Below are 17,361 nucleotides of genomic sequence, written 5' to 3'. Positions count from 1 at the left end.
GGAGTTGAGGAAAAACTTTTTCACACAGAGGGTTGCGGATCTGTGGAATGCTCTGCCTCAGAAGGCAGTGGAGGCCAATTCTCTGGATTCTTTCAAAAAAGAGTCAGATAGTGCTCTTAAAGATAGCGGAGTGAAGGGATATGGGGAGAAGGCAGGAAAAGGGTACTGATTGTGGATGATCAGCCATGATCACAGCGAATGGTGGTGCTGGCTCGAAGGGCTGAATGGCCTACTCCTGCACCTATTGTCTATTTCATGGTCAATATGGGACATAGTCACAGCACGTTAACAAGCCTGTCGGCGCGACTCGTCCATGCCGACCAACTTAACATCTAAGTCATTTCCATTTGCCCATAGCCTTCAAAACCACACTATCCTCTACCTGTCCAAACTCCTGAATGCATTTTGACCGGCTTGTTCTTTATTGGATCTTCTTGTGCGCACCGAAAGCGGAGACTGCATTTCCGATAAACGAATTTGTTTTGAGCAAAGCGCACTCCGTGAATACAAGTTTGTCCTATCTTTCCAATTACTGTAGCTCTTTTGCGGGAGCACAATTTTTTTTTATCCAAAGCCCCAGCATTTTAGGAATTTTAATCCCCTTTAAATTTAATCTGTAACTTTTTGAAATGGTAGTTGAATTTTGCAACCAGTTCCCAGCGCGGCTAAGTCTAATAATTTTTTTACTCGCGTGAGTGGAAGTAACTCAGCGCTAGAACATTAATAAAGATTAAAGTTATGAGTAAACTGGAAGGGGCAGAACCATGGTGCGCTGAATGGAACGAAGGTATTATCGAGTCTGTTTCTGGTAAACTTGTCTGCAACTTAAAATTTAACAGAAAGCCGGTGAAATGTCAGAACAGGATTAGAAAGTGATTTATACTGCGTTTTCAAACGGATTGATGTTTTCGGGAATGATGTTTCAGATTTATAACCGCAAAATCCTTTAGAGACAGTTCTGCGCGCTGCCAGCACCACCTTTCCGTCCTTGCAGGGAGCGCGGGAGGAAACTTCGTGCTAATTTACTATGGCAACAAGCAGCCTGCTGGAGGAATTCAGCCGACCGAGCAGCATCCGCGGCGGCAAAGGAAATGTCAACCTTTCTGGTCGAGACCCCGTATCAGCTCCTTCAACAGATGCTGCCCGGCTCGCTGAGTTCCGGTTCCAGCATTGATGTCAAAGTAAATTTATTTACTATTAAAAGTACGTACATGTTACCATATCCTTACTTTAGGTTCATTTTCTTGCAGGCATTTACAGGAAAATAGAATTTTCTAAGTTTGTCCTAAATTTACAACTGATGGCAGGATGTTCTGGTAATCTAAGTCGAGGTAACTAAGGGCTTTGCCTTCTTTACAGGTACGAATGAAGAAGCACATAATTAATTGAAGATGCATTGAACTGGATTAATTGAGGGTGTACAATTTCTAAAATAAATTTAATGCAGGGACTATGCAATATTTAATTCGCTTTTAGGCTGCATTCAATAGAGAAAACTTAAGTAGAGTACTGTATATATAATTTCAACCTCAAGGATTACTTTAGATGTGAGTTACCTGAATACGGTTCAAGGTATATCTAATTCCCCGTTTAGACACACTTTTTTGGCGAGATGGTGTATGCAATTCTTTAGTTAGAATAACGTGGGCAATATGCGCTCCCTTGTCTAAATTGCAGAAAGCGGCGGTATGAGACCCGCCGTTGTCCACAGTCCGCTCAGCCCCGCGGGCCGGCGTGGAGTCCGGATCGTCATGTGCGGCCCGGGGTGTTTCTCTGGAAGTTTGGGGGCCAGGAGCTGCATTGTGGGACCATGGAGAAGCTCCCTGTGAGATGGCGCTCGGTAGCCAGCCGTAGAGGAGATCTTTGCAAAGTTTGCCGCGGCCGCCCGGGACAGCAGTGAGAATGTGGCCGGCAAAGGAGGGGACTGGGCTGGGCTGGGCTGGGAGGGGAGGGGAGGGGAGAGGTGACTGAGCTGGGATGGGAGGGGACTGTTCAGGGAAGAGGAGGGGAGGGTGTGTTTGTGGGAGAAAGCAGCCACTGCATTTCTCTCAGCCAACATGAGTGACAAAGAAGCGGCTGTTCCCATGTCCAGGAAGCACCGGCTGATGGCAGCGATCTCGGCCGGGGAACACAGTCCGGGACGATTGCATTGCTTCATCTGTGGGGGCCGTATAAGTCCCGGGCGGGAGCAGAGGTTGCAGGTCCGGGCCAAGTGTCCCGGCTCGGCTCGCCTGCCTTACTTCCCTTTCCTCTCGCAGCAGGAGCCGGCTCCCGGAGCCCGGGAGGTGAGCGCCGACGGCTGGGTGCTGGTGTGCTCCGTCTGCCGCTGCTTCCTGGCCGAGCAGTGGCACTCATTCGAGAGGACCCACACGCCGGTCGACAAGCGCATGTACTGGCTCAAGCGACCGCACCAGTGCGACGGCCGCGGGACGTCCCGCGAGTGGAACCCCAGCCCGGCCGCCCCCGTCCCTGGCCATGACTCCGACCTCTCCTCCCTGTCCGATCAGGAGCTCTCCGAGCCCGAGACAGAAGCGGGCCGCCCCCTTTGCCCAGCGCCGGGACCCTCCGAGCCCCACGTGGGCGGCGCCGGCCTCTCCCCCTCGGGTACACCCGGCCGCTCCAGGTGCAGCGGGAGCAGCGGTAGCTGGTCCTCGGGGGACGAGGGGCAGCCAGAGGGCGCCAGGCCGAACGGACAGCCCGTGACCCCGGTCGAGGGCGCAGGGGGGTCGGCCGGGCTGGGCGGTCGCTCCCACTGGGCCTGTTTCATCTGCGGGGTCCGGCTGGCCCCGGGCTCCAAACACCGGGTGCACGTCCACAAGCAGGAGAACGACTCGGATCAGCCCTTCTTCCCCTTCCTGTGGCTGCATTACCCGCCGCCTGGCGCCCGCCCCCTGGGCCCGGAGGGCAGCACCTGGGTCTGCTCCTTCTGCCACCACTCTCTGCTCCAGCAGTGGCAGGGCTTCGAGCTGGCCAAGGTGCCGGTGCTGCAGCGCCTGTATGTGGTGCCCCTCAAGGGCGATGCCCCGGGGGGCGGAGAGCAGCGGGGCTGCTACCTGTGCGGCGAGGACTGCGGCCCCGCGGCCCGGGCCGTCTCCTCCAGGGGCCCCAGCCGCAGCTCCCGGGAGGGCCCCATGTACTTCCCCTTCATCGGCCTCCTGCCCTGCCCACCCAGTGCCAAGGCCATGACTGAGGGTGGCCAAGTCTCCTGCTGCCAGAGGTGCTACGGCGTGCTGGAGGAGCTGTGGGCCACCAGCTCGGGCCCGGAGCGGGACGAGGTCATCTCCTCGGTGCAGGCTTTCCTCAGGAGGTACCTGCGGATCAGCGCCGGCTGCCCCGCCGCGGAGGTGCGCCGGCCCGCGAGGACTGGGCAGCTGCCCGCTTGCCCACTCTGCGGCACGGAGCTGGAAGGCGGCCGGGAGTACCGGCTCAGCGTCGATCCGCCCGGCCGCCCCGGGGACCAGGAGGAGCCCTTCTTCCCCTTTCTAGCCGTCCGCCGTTGTCCGGGCCGCCCGGAGTCGGTGGGGACGGTGTCTGCCTGCGCCCTGTGCTGTCACGATCTCCTGGAGCAGTGGTGGCGTGGCAAGAACTGTCAGCAGCCAGGTAGCCCATGGTCCCGGCGGTACAAGGTGGACACGTTCGTGTGCTTCTTCTGCAGACGGGAGAGGAGGCGCTTCCTCGGACTGAGAGCAGTGACTGTGGCCCGGCTTCCTGTGTTCCTGTATGCCCCTCGTGTGGCCGACGCTCTTGTGGTGGACGATGGCAAACAGCTGACGATTGGCACGTGTGAGGATTGCAGAGCTATGGTCCTGGTTGGGAACTCCATCAAACCAGGCAGCCAAGTGGATTCTCTATCGCCATCTCCCAATTCGAAGGTAGGCTGTGTCTTATTAATGTTTGGTGGCTGTACAGTGGTGTGACTGAACTACAAATCCAGAGAGCTGGAGGAACAGTTTAGAGACCTGATTCAGATCTCATAGTAATAGCTGGGAAAATTCAAAATCCAATGGTAATTAATAGATATGTGAGAAACAGGAGTGGACAATGGCTATTCAGATCCTTCTCTCCACCATGTGAAAGGATTGTGGCTGATCCACCCACACTTTCCTACCTGGTGATCGAACCTGTTGATTTCCTTCAATGACTCCTCTTCCGCACCTTCTCTGAGGAATTCCAGAGGTCCACTACCCTCTGAGTGAAAGAGATTTCTCCCTTTCTCTGTGGTAAATGGGAGACCCTTTATTCTGAAGCGTGCCCCCTTGTTCTCAACTTGCTCCGTTTGGGGAAGGTTCTCCTTCACAACAACCCCTCCCGGGGTGCCTCAGAATTATTATGCATCCCTCCTACTTCAGATCTCCAATGAGTAAGCAATGAACCTGATGACAACCCCTTTCTCCCAGGAATCAATCCTAAGAACCTTCAATGAATCACCTCAGATGCAGTTGCATTCCTCCTTTGAGGAGGAAGGCATAACTGCCCATGGTACAATATCACCAGTTTCCTGTATTGTTGGAACAAGTTCTCCCTACTTTTGCATTCTGTTTCATTGCAACTAAGAACAGCATTCCATCTGAAATTGAAGGCTGCTATCTGTATTGGTGGCCAGGAAAGTACTGAAATGTTATAAAGGCCCGCCTTGCCAATGGATGGTTATTCGGGAAGGTGATCTGATGAGTTTGACACTTCACAGTCCTGTGATGGGGCCGATCATTCTGCAGGGAACCACCAGGATGAGTTTAAAAAAGTTCCCCCCCACCCCCCACCCGGTATGCATGATAATTGCTGGCTGGCATCCCTTTAATGTGTACAAGAATGCCTCTGATCTCTGCTATTGGGAGTAGGTGTATGCCTGATTTGTGGTGCATTCATGCAGCAGTGGGTAGGCATGACTACGTCACTCCAGCTTTCTACTGCATTTCATTGTATTGAACAATAATATTGTTTGGATGGGTAGTACTATATCATCTGTGCAATTGGTTGGTGCTTCTTTTTCGAGTCTCTACAAATGGCGGTTAATTGAGTAGACAGAATAATTGCCTGAGGTTGTCTTGGTAGCATGACCACACCCAAGCAGACCTTGGGTAGAGCCAAGTAATTGGGATGGTACTGAGTGGTTGCACAATGCATTCTCAATGGAAATAATGAAGAGATGCTGAGATGCGTCCCAGGATGCGCTGGGACACATCATCAGTGATGTAACCTGCTGTCATTGGGTGCTTTGGGTCTTTCAACATCAGACACGCTCTCCCAGGTGACTCAGCCAGGCTGGCTTGTGTCGCGGCAGCATTGGTACCTTGACGTGGGGCTGGAGTGTTACTTCCTTTGAGATCTTGCCTTTTCAGCACTAGAACCTTGCTCTTCCTCATTCATTCAAGAGGTGGGGTTTCTGATGGCGAGTGTTGGCAAAGAGGGAATGACTGAACCACGGTCAATATATTTCTCTGAAATAGGTGCTGTAAAAGAAAAATAGATTTTTGTGGTGAGGAAATATGGTGAAATGTATTTTGCCAGTTGTTATGGTGCATGGGCTTGTAAGAACTTTTACACTTTGCTGCAAATGACTTTATAGCTGATGTCATTCACAGAATGCTCGGGAGATCAGTAAATATCAAGCAAGCGATAAAAGGATGTGATACAGGCTGTGATGTAATCTCCAAGGCCAGATGTTTTGTTGGTATCCATTGGTCCACTTTTCACTCATGATACAGACAGCACGTGAATCCTGCCTTGTCACTTCGAGAGGTATTGTAGGCTTGTTGCCTGTATTGCAAACCCCACTGGACACATTCTAACTGAAACCTAGTGTTATTGCAACAAGCGAGTGGGTGAACTTAGCACGTGTTTTATGCTGAAGATACATTTGAAGTGCGGGGAATGAAACCGGCACCCTAGTGAGATCTGGTCACTCACCTACTAAAGCCACTTGAGTCTGAGGATGGTGTTGCGAGATGTTGGAGCTAAAATACTGGTCTGGGAGTAATCTATGAAGGAGAGATCTGTGTTGGGCTGGAAGCTGCTGCCACAGCGTGAGGTATTGTGAGTGTTACATGAACATTTTTCATAGTGTATTGGAACCACTGAAGCTAAGGAAACTGAAAACAGAACAGTGGCATGTGAATGAAATTTTCACAATTTGGCATACTGACTTGAGAGAATTAATTTTGCTCCAAGCACTTGGCGAACATCTTGTTTATTAAACATTTTTGCTGCAGAGGCTGTCTTCCTATTGGAATAATTCCCTCTTATTAGGTAAGGGCCTTTAGAGGAGTCTCCAACTGCTGTTCCTTCTTCCATTACAGAGTAACTCTTAACCTTTCGTGCAGCTGGTTTGAGTCCATTGAACCGGGCTGGCTAAATGCTGTTACTTGCTGCTGCTGATCATTGCCCAGTGAGTTTTTGCAACACACTTGAACTTGCACAGTAGAGCAACAAATGGTATAAATATTTATTCACCTTTTTATTCAGCTTGGAACTGTTTTCCATGTTCCTGCAGCTACTACCGACCTAATCCTTTAGTAACACAGCTTGATGTTTTGTGACAGTTGCCACTGCTTTTCCACTGGGAGCAAAAAAGTTTTATGTTATAATCTCTAGGGAAGCAGCAGGTTGAGCAAACAGCACTGGTGTGTGTGTGTGTGTGTGTGTGGATTTTTAATACATTTCACTCACAACTATTGACAGTTCATACTGAGGAGACAATTTGATGTATCCTGTCGGAAAGTGCAATGGCTGACATCAGGTCAGTTAATTAATGAATTAGTTATTAGTTTCTCTAGTTATTGGACATAACAAAATAGTGCAAAAGACTAGAGCAAAAATAGCTCTGGGTTTACGCAGGAGTTTATAGCAACAGGTGTCAACCCTTCAGCCCCTCACTCACTGCTGAGCATTTAACTAGATCTTTGCTTATCTGAACTTCAACAGTTATTGTTTGCCTAACGCCAAATCCCCTTATACACTTGCTGAACAATACTCTTCCTTCCTTAATCATGAAATCAAAAGTTGTTTAGGGGAGAGATTTGTAAATTTCTGCCCTTATCTGAGAGTATGTTTCCTGAATTCCTTTCTGAAGGTCTGTTGTTAACTTTTAGACTGTGTTCCCTTGTCCTTGATTCTTTGCTACCGAAGGAACTGTTCTCTGTCTCCAGCCTGATGAATTATCCTGATGTTTCAAATTCTCTCAATCAAATCATGTGTAAGCTCTTTTAAATCTGTGATGCCCCATAAGACACTGGAGCAGAATTAGGCCATTCAGCCCATCAAGTTTGTTGTGCCATTTATTGTCCCTCTAAACACCATTCTCCTGCCTTCTCCCCATAACCTTTGACACCCTTATTAATCAACATCTGATTTAACTATGCCCGATGTTTTGGCCTCCAGCTGTGGCAATGAATTCCGCAGATTCACTACTCTCTGGTTAAAGAACTTCCTCCTCATCTCTGTTCTAAAGGGACATCCGTGTATTCAGAGGCTATGCTCTCTGGTCTTGGCCCCATTATTGGAAACATGCTCACCGTACCCACTCTATCTTGGCCGTTCAGTTGTGGTCCTCTCCAACATACATTCGGTGATATGAATATGTTTACTAATGAAGCATAGGAATAGGCTACTTGCCTCTTGGATGCTCCCACAGACAAGAAAGTCACAGCATACTTTTGGCTCCATGTTCCTCTTCATCCACATTAACTCTCACTCCCTTACTTACTGAGAATCTACTTTTGTCTTAGAAATATTCGAAGACGGCTTCCCTATGCTCTTAAGAGAGTTCCAAAGGCATGACTCTCAGAGAAAATATTACCTTTCACCTTTACCTTAAGGAGATGGCTTTTTTATTTTTAACCATTTTTATCAGCGGGAACCATTCTCTCCACATCTACCCTGTCAAGACCCTCTCAGGATTCTGCCTAAGGTGCAATGCCCAGTATTCCTAGATCTGCGAGATGGGTGGAGGAAGTTCACAAAACCCCCACCTCCCCCAACTTCAGCATAAATCGTTAAGCTTATTAAAGCCATGCATGAATGTGAGTATGAAGCGTGCTTAAATTTAAATTCCTGGCTAAATCTTGATGGAACGGAGGCATAAACTCAGGCCACATCTCTCTCTGTAATGCCTGAATTAATGGCCAGCTTCTACTGGTCGTTTCAGATTACTTTTTAAATATATCCGTTTGTTTTAAGCAAGTGGTGTTGAACTGATGTGGAACTTCCACTGCAGCCTGCAGGCGTTTGTACTGCAGCCCAGTGTGGAGCCCGTAGCAGCTGAGCCGCGTTCCCGTTTCCAGCTGATATCCTTGCTTCCTTCCAAGAGCCAGCACTGCAGAGCAGCTGGAAGTGGTAACCTCAGCGGATTTCCCTCCCCACCGCTCTCATCCCATAGCACAGCGATCCGCAGCAATAGCTGGGAGCAGAGCACAGAACGGGACTGAACTTGAACCACTGCTTACTGCAGTTCAGTAGCAGAGCACGTGGTGCAGTCACACTCTGTTTTCTGCTGTTTCATCTGCAGTAGCCGACCAACTCGAGTGCGAGGGGAGGTAGGGTGTGGGGGCTGCTGACCTGCGCGGACAGAATGTCTCCATTCCTGCTGAAGTTCCCTTCAGTATAAAACAATACCAGTGTTCAGTGAATATCTCGAGCAAGCCGTTATAGCGTTGTACACCCAGCTGCAGTCCCGAAACCAGGAATCCCTTCAACACTTCGCTGCGGAGTGGAAATGAAAATTCCAGATGTTCAGTTTTGTCGCCCGCATTACCAAACTCAAGCCCTGAGAGCAGGAAAACAGCTGTGAACAATTATAAGTAAACAGGAGCAATTTAGTGATAGTCCAATTGTTGGTTTTGCAGAGTTAATTATAAAAGTAATTGTAAGTGTGCTGTTTTTTTAAAAAAAACCTACTCTGTCATAACATTGCGTAATTGCACCCTCTCGTGTTCACATGTACCATTGCAACTTAAAGGAGCAGGGATTTCGCTATATTTCCAAACAAAAAAATTGAGTCATTAATTTTACTGTGGAGGGAATTTGCAGGATTGCAAAATTTTATTATTTCCTGAGTAGCCTTTCCAAGTGTAGGAAAGAGGGATTCATTGTATCCTGTCAGTTTCCTGCAAAGAACTTAGGAAAGGGAGTAGGCCACTCAGCCCATCAAGTCTGTCCCACCTTTCAATATAACCATTGCTGATCTGCCCCAGGACTCCCCTCCTCTGCTCCGCTAGTTGCATGTGCCTCAATTCCCCGCTCTTTCTTTCAAAAGTGTGTCTGCCTCTTTCGAGTTAGTGGTGGAGAGGAGATCACTAAACAAACTGTTGTCCATATAGACAATCGGGCACATCATCTCCATGACCTACTGAATAATCAGTGGAGCACCCTTTCGAACAGGCTTCGCTGTCAGAAGGATCGTTACAGAAAATCTTTCCGACCAAGTGCAGTAACCAAATACAACAGATCACCTCTGTGCTACAGGAGAACACACATCATAGTACAATAGTCTCTGTTATATTATTTCATACTTTATTATTGTGTATATTATTATTCTGTACTTTAGTTAACATTATTATTTTATTTTTATTATTATTACTGCTGAGTGTGTTTTTAAATGTTGCTGCTGTAATGAAATAATTTCCCACTAGGAATCGATAAAGTACTTATTATTATTATTATTAAGTCATCTGGCCTCCATAATATTTGAGCCTCAAGAATTCCAGAGATTCACTGCCCTCTGTCAGAAACTCTTATGCACCTCAGTTGTAAATTTATGTCCCCTGATCTTGTAATTAGGTTCCATCATTGAAGATCTTCTCACTGGAGGAAATATCTTGATATTCACCTTGCATCCCTCCTTGGATTTCTAATGTTTTAGTAAGATCATTCCCGTTCTTCTAAATTCCAGGGAAAAAACACTGTAGATGAATTCTTTTAGCTTCTCTGATAGAATCAACTTTCTTGGACTTTTTCTGACTCCCTGTCTTTGAAGTGATCTTCGATACATGTAAGCACAAATACCTAACACGATGATGTCAAATGTATGTCACCCTTGTTCTCTTCACCCTTTCACTACAGTGATGATTTGCTTCCTCATCCAATCGAGGAAGACTTTGGGGAATGACTTTGACTGTTTACATATTGATGATCTTCACATCAACAGGAAAGCTTAAAGTTTAAAGTAAATTTTATTGTCAGAGTACATACATGTCACCACATACAACCCTGTGATTCTTTTTTCTGCAAGCATACTCAGGAAGTCTATAGAATAGTAACTGTAAACAGGATCAAGTGGGGCAGAGGAGACAAATATAAATAAATAGCAATAAGTAACAAGAGCATGAAATAACAAGATAAAGTGAGATTATTTTAGTGGGAACATCTCAGCAGATGGGTGTAGCTATCCTTTTTTGTTCAAGAGCCTGATGGTTGAGGGGGTAGAAACTGTTCTTGAACCTGGTGGTGTGGTCCTGAGGCTCTGGCACTTTCTACCCGATGGCAGCAGTGAGAAAAGAGCATGGCCTGGGTGGTGAGGATCTTTGATGATGGATGCTGCTTTCCTACGACAGCATTTCATGTAGATGTGCGCAATGGTTGGGAGGGATTTAGAGGCGTGTTGTGCTTTCTTTGCAATTGTATTTATGTGATGGGTCCAGGACCAGGTAGTGACACCCAGAAATGTATGAGTAGGGTTTTTGTAATTTCAGAAATGTTAAAAACTGCCTTTCAGGAAACCATCACTCGGATCCAAAGTAAACTATTTCTCCGCCATGCTGTTCCACATCAGCTTTGCTGTGGGAAGTATCTCCACTCACCTCTGTGGCATTGTGGCATATCCTGTGGTGTTTTTGCCACTTTTGTTATTTGTTTTCAAAAGAAAACATAGCAATTTTCTCCTGAAGTGGGTCCTAATCTCACTGCAGAAACCAGCAGTAAATTCAGGGTGTGTACTACACTGCCGGAGGTGCTATATGTATATTGGATGATGTATTCAAACTGAGGCGTAGTTTGCCTGCTAGGACACAACAGTTTCCCCCACTGAGGGATTGTACTACTCAATTACTGATCTATGGACAATTAGAGTCTACCAAGATGTAGAGCAGGGAAATGGGCCATCCTGCACTGGGTTGTCACAGAGCAATACAGCACCAATAAAGGTCATTTGGCCTATCGAGTCCATGCTGATCATAGTGCCCACACAGCTAGTCCTAATTTCCTGCATTTGGCCCATGTCTCTTCAAGCCTTGCCCTTCCATTTCCTTAAATGATACTATTGTACCCATCTCAACCACTTCTGGTAGCTTGTTCCATTACTTGCCATCCTCTGCATGGAAAAAGTTGCCCCTCACGACTTTTTAAAAAAAATTTTTCCCCTCCCATCCTAAAACTGTGCCACACACATAAAAGTTGCTGGTGAACGCAGCAGGCCAGGCAGCATCTCTAGGAAGAGGTACAGTCGACGTTTCAGGCCGAGACCCTTCGTCAGGACTAACTGAAGGAAGAGTTAGTAAGGGAATTGAAAGTTGGAGGGGGAGGGGGAGATCCAAAATGATAGGAGAAGACAGAAGGGGGAGGGATGGAGCCAAGAGCTGGACAGGTGATAGGCAAAAGGGATACGAGAGGATCATGGGACAGGAGGCCCAGGGAGAAAGACAAGGAGGGCGGGGGGGAGCGGGGACCCAGAGGATGGGCAAGGGGTATATTCAGAGGGACAGAGGGAGAAAAAGGAGAGTGAGAGAAAGAATGTGTGTATAAAAATAAGTAACAGATGGGGTACGAGGGGGAGGTGGGGCATTAGCGGAAGTTAGAGAAGTCGATGTTCATGCCATCAGGTTGGAGGCTACCCAGACGGAATATAAGGTGTTGTTCCTCCAACCTGAGTGTGGCTTCATCTTTACAGTAGAGGAGACCGTGGATAGACATGTCAGAATGGGAATGGGACGTGGAATTAAAATGTGTGGCCACTGGGAGATCCTGCTTTCTCTGGCGGACAGAGCGTAGGTGTTCAGGAAAACGATCTCCCAGTCTGCATCGGGTCTCGTCAATATATAAAAGGCCACATCGGGAGCACCGGACGCAGTATATCACCCCAGTCGACTCACAGGTGAAGTGTTGCCTCACCTGGAAGGACTGTTTGGGGCCCTGAATGGTGGTAAGGGAGGAAGTGTAAGGGCATGTGTAGCACTTGTTCCGCTTACACGGATAAGTGCCAGGAGGGAGATCAGTGGGGAGGGATGGGGGGGACGAATGGACAAGGGAGTCGCGTAGGGAGCGATCCCTGCAGAATGCGGAGAGATGGGGGGAGGGAAAGATGTGCTTAGTGGTGGGATCCCGTTGGAGGTGGCAGAAGTTACGGAGAATAATATGTTGGACCCGGAGGCTGGTGGGGTGGTAGGTGAGGACCAGGGGAACCCTATTCTTAGTGGGGTGGCGGGAGGATGGAGTGGGAGCAGATGTACGTGAAATGGGGGAGATGTGTTTAAGAGCAGAGTTGATAGTGGAGGAAGGGAAGCCCCTTTCTTTAAAAAAAGGAAGACATCTCCCTTGTCCTAGAATGAAAAGCCTCATCCTGAGAGTAGATGCGGCGGAGATGGAGGAATTGCGAGAAGGGGATGGCGTTTTTGCAAGAGACAGGGTGAGAAGAGGAATAGTCCAGATAGCTGTGAGAGTCAGTAGGCTTATAGTAGACATCAGTGGATAAGCGTCTCCAGAGACAGAGACAGAAAGATCTAGAAAGGGGAGGGAGGTGTCGGAAATGGACCAGGTAAACTTGAGGGCAGGGTGAAAGTTGGAGGCAAAGTTAATAAAGTCAACGAGCTCTGCATGCGTGCAGGAAGCAGCGCCAATGCAGTCGTCGATGTAGCGAAGGAAAAGTGGGGGACAGATACCAGAATAGGCACGGAACATAGATTGTTCCATAAACCAACAAAAAGGCAGGCATAGCTAGGACCCATACGGGTGCCCATAGCTACACCTTTAGTTTGGAGGAAGTGGGAGGAGCCTTTTAACCTAAAACAAGATCAATCTAACCCTTCCCTCCCACAGAGCCCTGCATTTTCCTTTCATCCTTCTGCCTATCTAAGAGTCTCTTAAATGTCCCTACCACCACTCTGACAGGATACTTCATACACTTACCACTGTGTGTGCGTGTGTGTATGTGTATGTGTATATATATATATATATATATATATAAAAAAAGCTACCTCTAGTATCTTCCCCTTATACTGTCCTCCAAATACCTTAAAGTTGTGCCCTTTGTCTGAGTCATTTCTGCCTTGAGAAAAAGGTGCAGGCAATCCAATCTTGTCATCTTGTACCTCTCTATCAAGTCACCTCTCATCCTCCTTCACTCCAAAGGGAAAAGCCCCAGCTCACTCAACCTTCCCTCATGTGACATGATCTCTGATCCAGGCAGCATCCTGGTAAATCTCCTTTGCCGCCTCTCTGAAGTTTCCACATCCCTCCTATAATGAGGGGCCCAGAACTGAACAAAATATTCCAAGTTTGGTTGGAGTTTTATAGAGCTGGAATATTACTTCGTGGCTCTGGAACTCAATCACAAAATAATTCTAGTGATAGTTTTGAGATCCATTGGGCTAATCAAGAGGCACTTATAACTGGGTATCACACCAGAAAGAACTTCGATATCTGAGTATCTTACTTGATTTGTATCTAAGGCATCCACAGACCCCTCGGTTAATGGTAGTGATCCATGGCATAAAAAAGGTTGGGAACTCCTGATCTAAGAGAATAGTTTGATCATAAGCATGCTTCTTGGTAGGGCCTCACTCAGACGCGGGAGAAGTATTTTAGTACCATCTTTCTTGGTGGCATCCTTGCTGGTTAGTAATATTCTTGGACCCACAATATTCTGACTCGGCTGTGAGTCCCACGCCAGAGACTTGGTCATATAACTTGGGCTTTCTTTCGAATGAGGAAGAAATATTTTCAGAATTGCCTTTTTGTTAAGTGGACTGAGGGAAGGTAGGGCAATAAATATTGAGGGAAGTTAACTTTCAAAAGACTTGTACAAGGCCCAACATCAAAGCACCTGGGAAAGATGAGGTGGTTCTAAACAGAACTGGAGATGTCTATTTAATGCCGGAGGTGAAAGAAATCATCCTTTGTCTGTCAGTGTATTAGCTAGGATTGTGGTGGCCATACTACCAAACCCTGTCCTCAACACAAAATGGGCGAAATTAAATCCCCTCCGCAAAAAGGTCATATGGTTGTTTGCAAACCTCACAGTCGAATATGATGCTGTAATTATATACAAGAAAGTTGATAAATACACCTCTGGGTTGACTGAACGTGAGCATTTATTCTCTCACTCTCAAATTTCTCCCACAAGTGCATATTATTAACATCACGCGTGGGAATAGTTTCACATTTGAAATTTTGACTTCGGATTCACTAATGTTTTATGATGAAACTTGAACGACTTGATTTTATTACCACCTTGTAATCAATCCCAGATATGAATTTTTCCTCCCTTTTACACTCCTCCGTTAGAAGTTCTCCTCCCAGAAGGTGAAATAATCAGGGCACTCGAAGTGTGGAAAACGCGGATGATGGGCAGCTGCCCCTTGGAACATGGTCCCCAGGGGAAATGAACTTACAGGTGTGGAATGTTCAGCCACCTGTGTAAATATCAGAAGCCACTTGGGACCATCCTCGGGTAGCTGACATGCCAAGTTTCCAGTTCTAATATTTAACTCTTTTGCAGGGAATTTAGCAGTGGGGTCCTGTATCACCCATTCCACCTCTGATCTTCACCTAAGCTCTAATTTCTTGCTGTATTTCTTCTCTTGTGATATTTATTAGGTATCTTGACTTTTTACTGGTTTTACTGGTATGCTACAGCTGTCGAGGTCGAGTCATTCAGTATATTTAAAGTAGAGGTTGATAGGTTCTTGATTAGTAAGAGTGTCAAAGTTTGGGGTTGAAGGGGCATAATAAAACAGCCGTCATTGAATGGCTGAGCAGACTTGATGGTCTAAATGGCCCAGTTCTGCTCTAATATCTGAAGGTCTTGCTGCATGTGAAATGTTGGAGACACAAGAGAATTTTGGTGAAACTCAGCCAATCAGGTGGCATCAATGGAGGGAAATGGAAACTGGGTGCTTGTGAACGCAAACGCAAACCTGAAATGTCACCTGTCCGTTTTCCCTCCAGTTGCTGCCTGACCTGCTGAGTTCCTCCAGCAGCTCGTTTTGCACTCTGGAAAATTATTCCACTGAGGAGACGGTACTTTCTGATTTAATTGTTAACCAGCTATTTTTTGCTGCCTGATCTTGATGGCCCACATCTCGGCCTGTTGTCTGAACCAATTGGACATGAGACATCTGAGTTGACCATGCTTTCCAGCACCAGGTCGATAGTCCCGAAATTCATAGCTCTTCACGTGCACATTTAAATACTGATTGAATATGCTAAGCGTTTCTGCTTCAGGGAGGATGAAAATCTTCCTCAGTGCATCTCTAATCCCTCCTCTATCTGTCAATTTAGATCTGTGCTGCCCTGTAGTTTTGACTACAGCAATGGATGTTCTTCCTATTAGTTCTAACTCAGCCACTTATAACTTTACACATCCCTATTAAATCTCTTCTTTTGTCCTCTGTTCCAAAGTAAACATATCCAGTTTATCAAATCTTTCCTCTTGGCTGCAATTTTTCACTTTTGACGACACCCTTGTAAATCTCTGCACCTTCTCCAGTGCATTCATATCTGTCCCGTAATCTGGTTGAAATTGGACGTGGTGCTGAAGATGTTAACTAACTATATTGTATGCACTTCAAGAATAGCCTTCTGCTCTTACATTCTATGCCTCGGTGAATAAAAGATCTCTTGTGTGTCTTAACCCCCTTTTATTGGCCTGTCTTTTTCCCTTCAAGACATATAGGTGCCTCTATTCCTCCCACATCACTCAATATCCTCCCCATTTACTGTCGTTCATTATCTTTGATGTATTTCCTCACACCTCTCTGCATTAATCCCGTTTACTATTTTCTGTCCAGCCAGCCATATCATAATTTATCTGTACCTATGCTTTCAAATTCCTTTCAAACCTTAAAAGTTTTAAATCCATTAATCATCAGCACGAGATTCTGCAGATGCTGGAAATCCAGAGCAACACTGACAAAATGCTGGAGGAGTTCAGCAGGTCAGCATGGAGAAGAATAAAGAGTCGACGTTTTGGGCTGAGATCCTTCATCATTATTACTGCATTAATCCTTCCTTGAGTTAACTCCTGCTTATAGTCCAGTCCTTAAATGTTTTTATGATGAAAATAAAAAAAAATTCTGCTGCTGTAGTGAATTAATTTGCTTGTTTTGTGCCATGTTGTATGGCGTGGGCAATCGTGGTCTTTCCATGACCATAATTGTTCTTGCCAGTTTTTTCTGCAGAAGTGGTTTGCAGTTGCCGCCTTTTGGGCAGTGTCTTTACAAGATGGGTGAACCCAGCCATTATCAGTACCTTTCATAGATCAGTGGTCGCATACCAGGACTGGTGGCTCGTATGACCATTCACCACCTACTGCCATGGCTACACCCTAATCAGGTGGGCTAAGCAGGTGCTACACCATGCCCACGGGTGACCTACAGGTTAACGGAGGAGAGGAGCACTTTAGACCACCTTTGGTAGAGTCGTATCCCCACCCGCCACCCATACTGAAATGCTACCATTTCATAAAATCAACATGGAGATAAAATTTGTTACAATTACCTCTGGAACTTGTGTGATCGTTGGGCATCCAGCTAGGCCTGTGTTTTGGAATTGGTTCATTATTATACCGAGATACAGTGAAAGATTTTGTTTTGCATGTTATCTGGGCAAATCAATCCAGATGTTACGACATGACAGTAGTACAAGGGGAAATCTATAATAGAGTGCAGAAGGTAGTGTTACAGCTACAGAGAAAGCATTGTGCAAGTTGGTGAATCTGCTGCAAGGACCGTGACAAGGTAGATTGAAAGATGTGGAGTCCATCTTTAGTAAAACACTCAAAACGCTGGAGGATCTCAGCAGGTCAGGCAGCACCTATGGAGAGGAATAAGAGTGTACGTTTCAGGCTGAGACCCTTCATCAGGACTGGAAAGAAAGGGGGAAGAAGCCAGAATAAGTCCGTTACATTGCTTTTTCCAAGCTCTGTTCTCAAAGATCCCGGGTCTTTGGGCACACAGCAGTAGATCTTCCGACTCCCCCAATGACACACGGGTCTGTCTCCTGCCGCGACACCGACCCTCGGTCCGCCCGTCTCCAGAGCCCCGAGATCTTAGGCTTCCAAATCCGAGCCGGACTCTCAGGCTGACTTCTTGGCGTGCTGAACCACGGCCAGTACTGAAACCCCGAGAACGGGTCCCGTTCCCGCAAAGAACCAAA

The 17,361-nt window shown here is 46.9% G+C and overlaps 1 protein-coding gene across 1 annotated transcript in view; it reads left to right on the top strand.

The window, feature by feature from the left end:
• The first annotated feature begins 2,057 nt into the window (after window positions 1–2,057).
• The window catches only part of gse1b (Gse1 coiled-coil protein b), a 784,409-nt gene continuing 769,105 nt past the window's right edge, over window positions 2,058–17,361 (top strand). The window contains exon 1 of the mRNA XM_063067194.1: window positions 2,058–3,872. Within this exon, the coding sequence (XP_062923264.1) occupies window positions 2,058–3,872 (1,815 nt within the window). The remainder of the gene's footprint in view (window positions 3,873–17,361) is intronic.

The sequence above is a fragment of the Mobula hypostoma genome, chromosome 14 (assembly GCF_963921235.1).
Source record: "Mobula hypostoma chromosome 14, sMobHyp1.1, whole genome shotgun sequence".
In the NCBI taxonomy this organism is placed as follows: Eukaryota; Metazoa; Chordata; class Chondrichthyes; order Myliobatiformes; family Myliobatidae; genus Mobula; species Mobula hypostoma.
The sequence above is the reverse complement of the archived record's forward strand: the minus strand, read 5'-3'. Positions and strand labels throughout refer to the sequence as shown.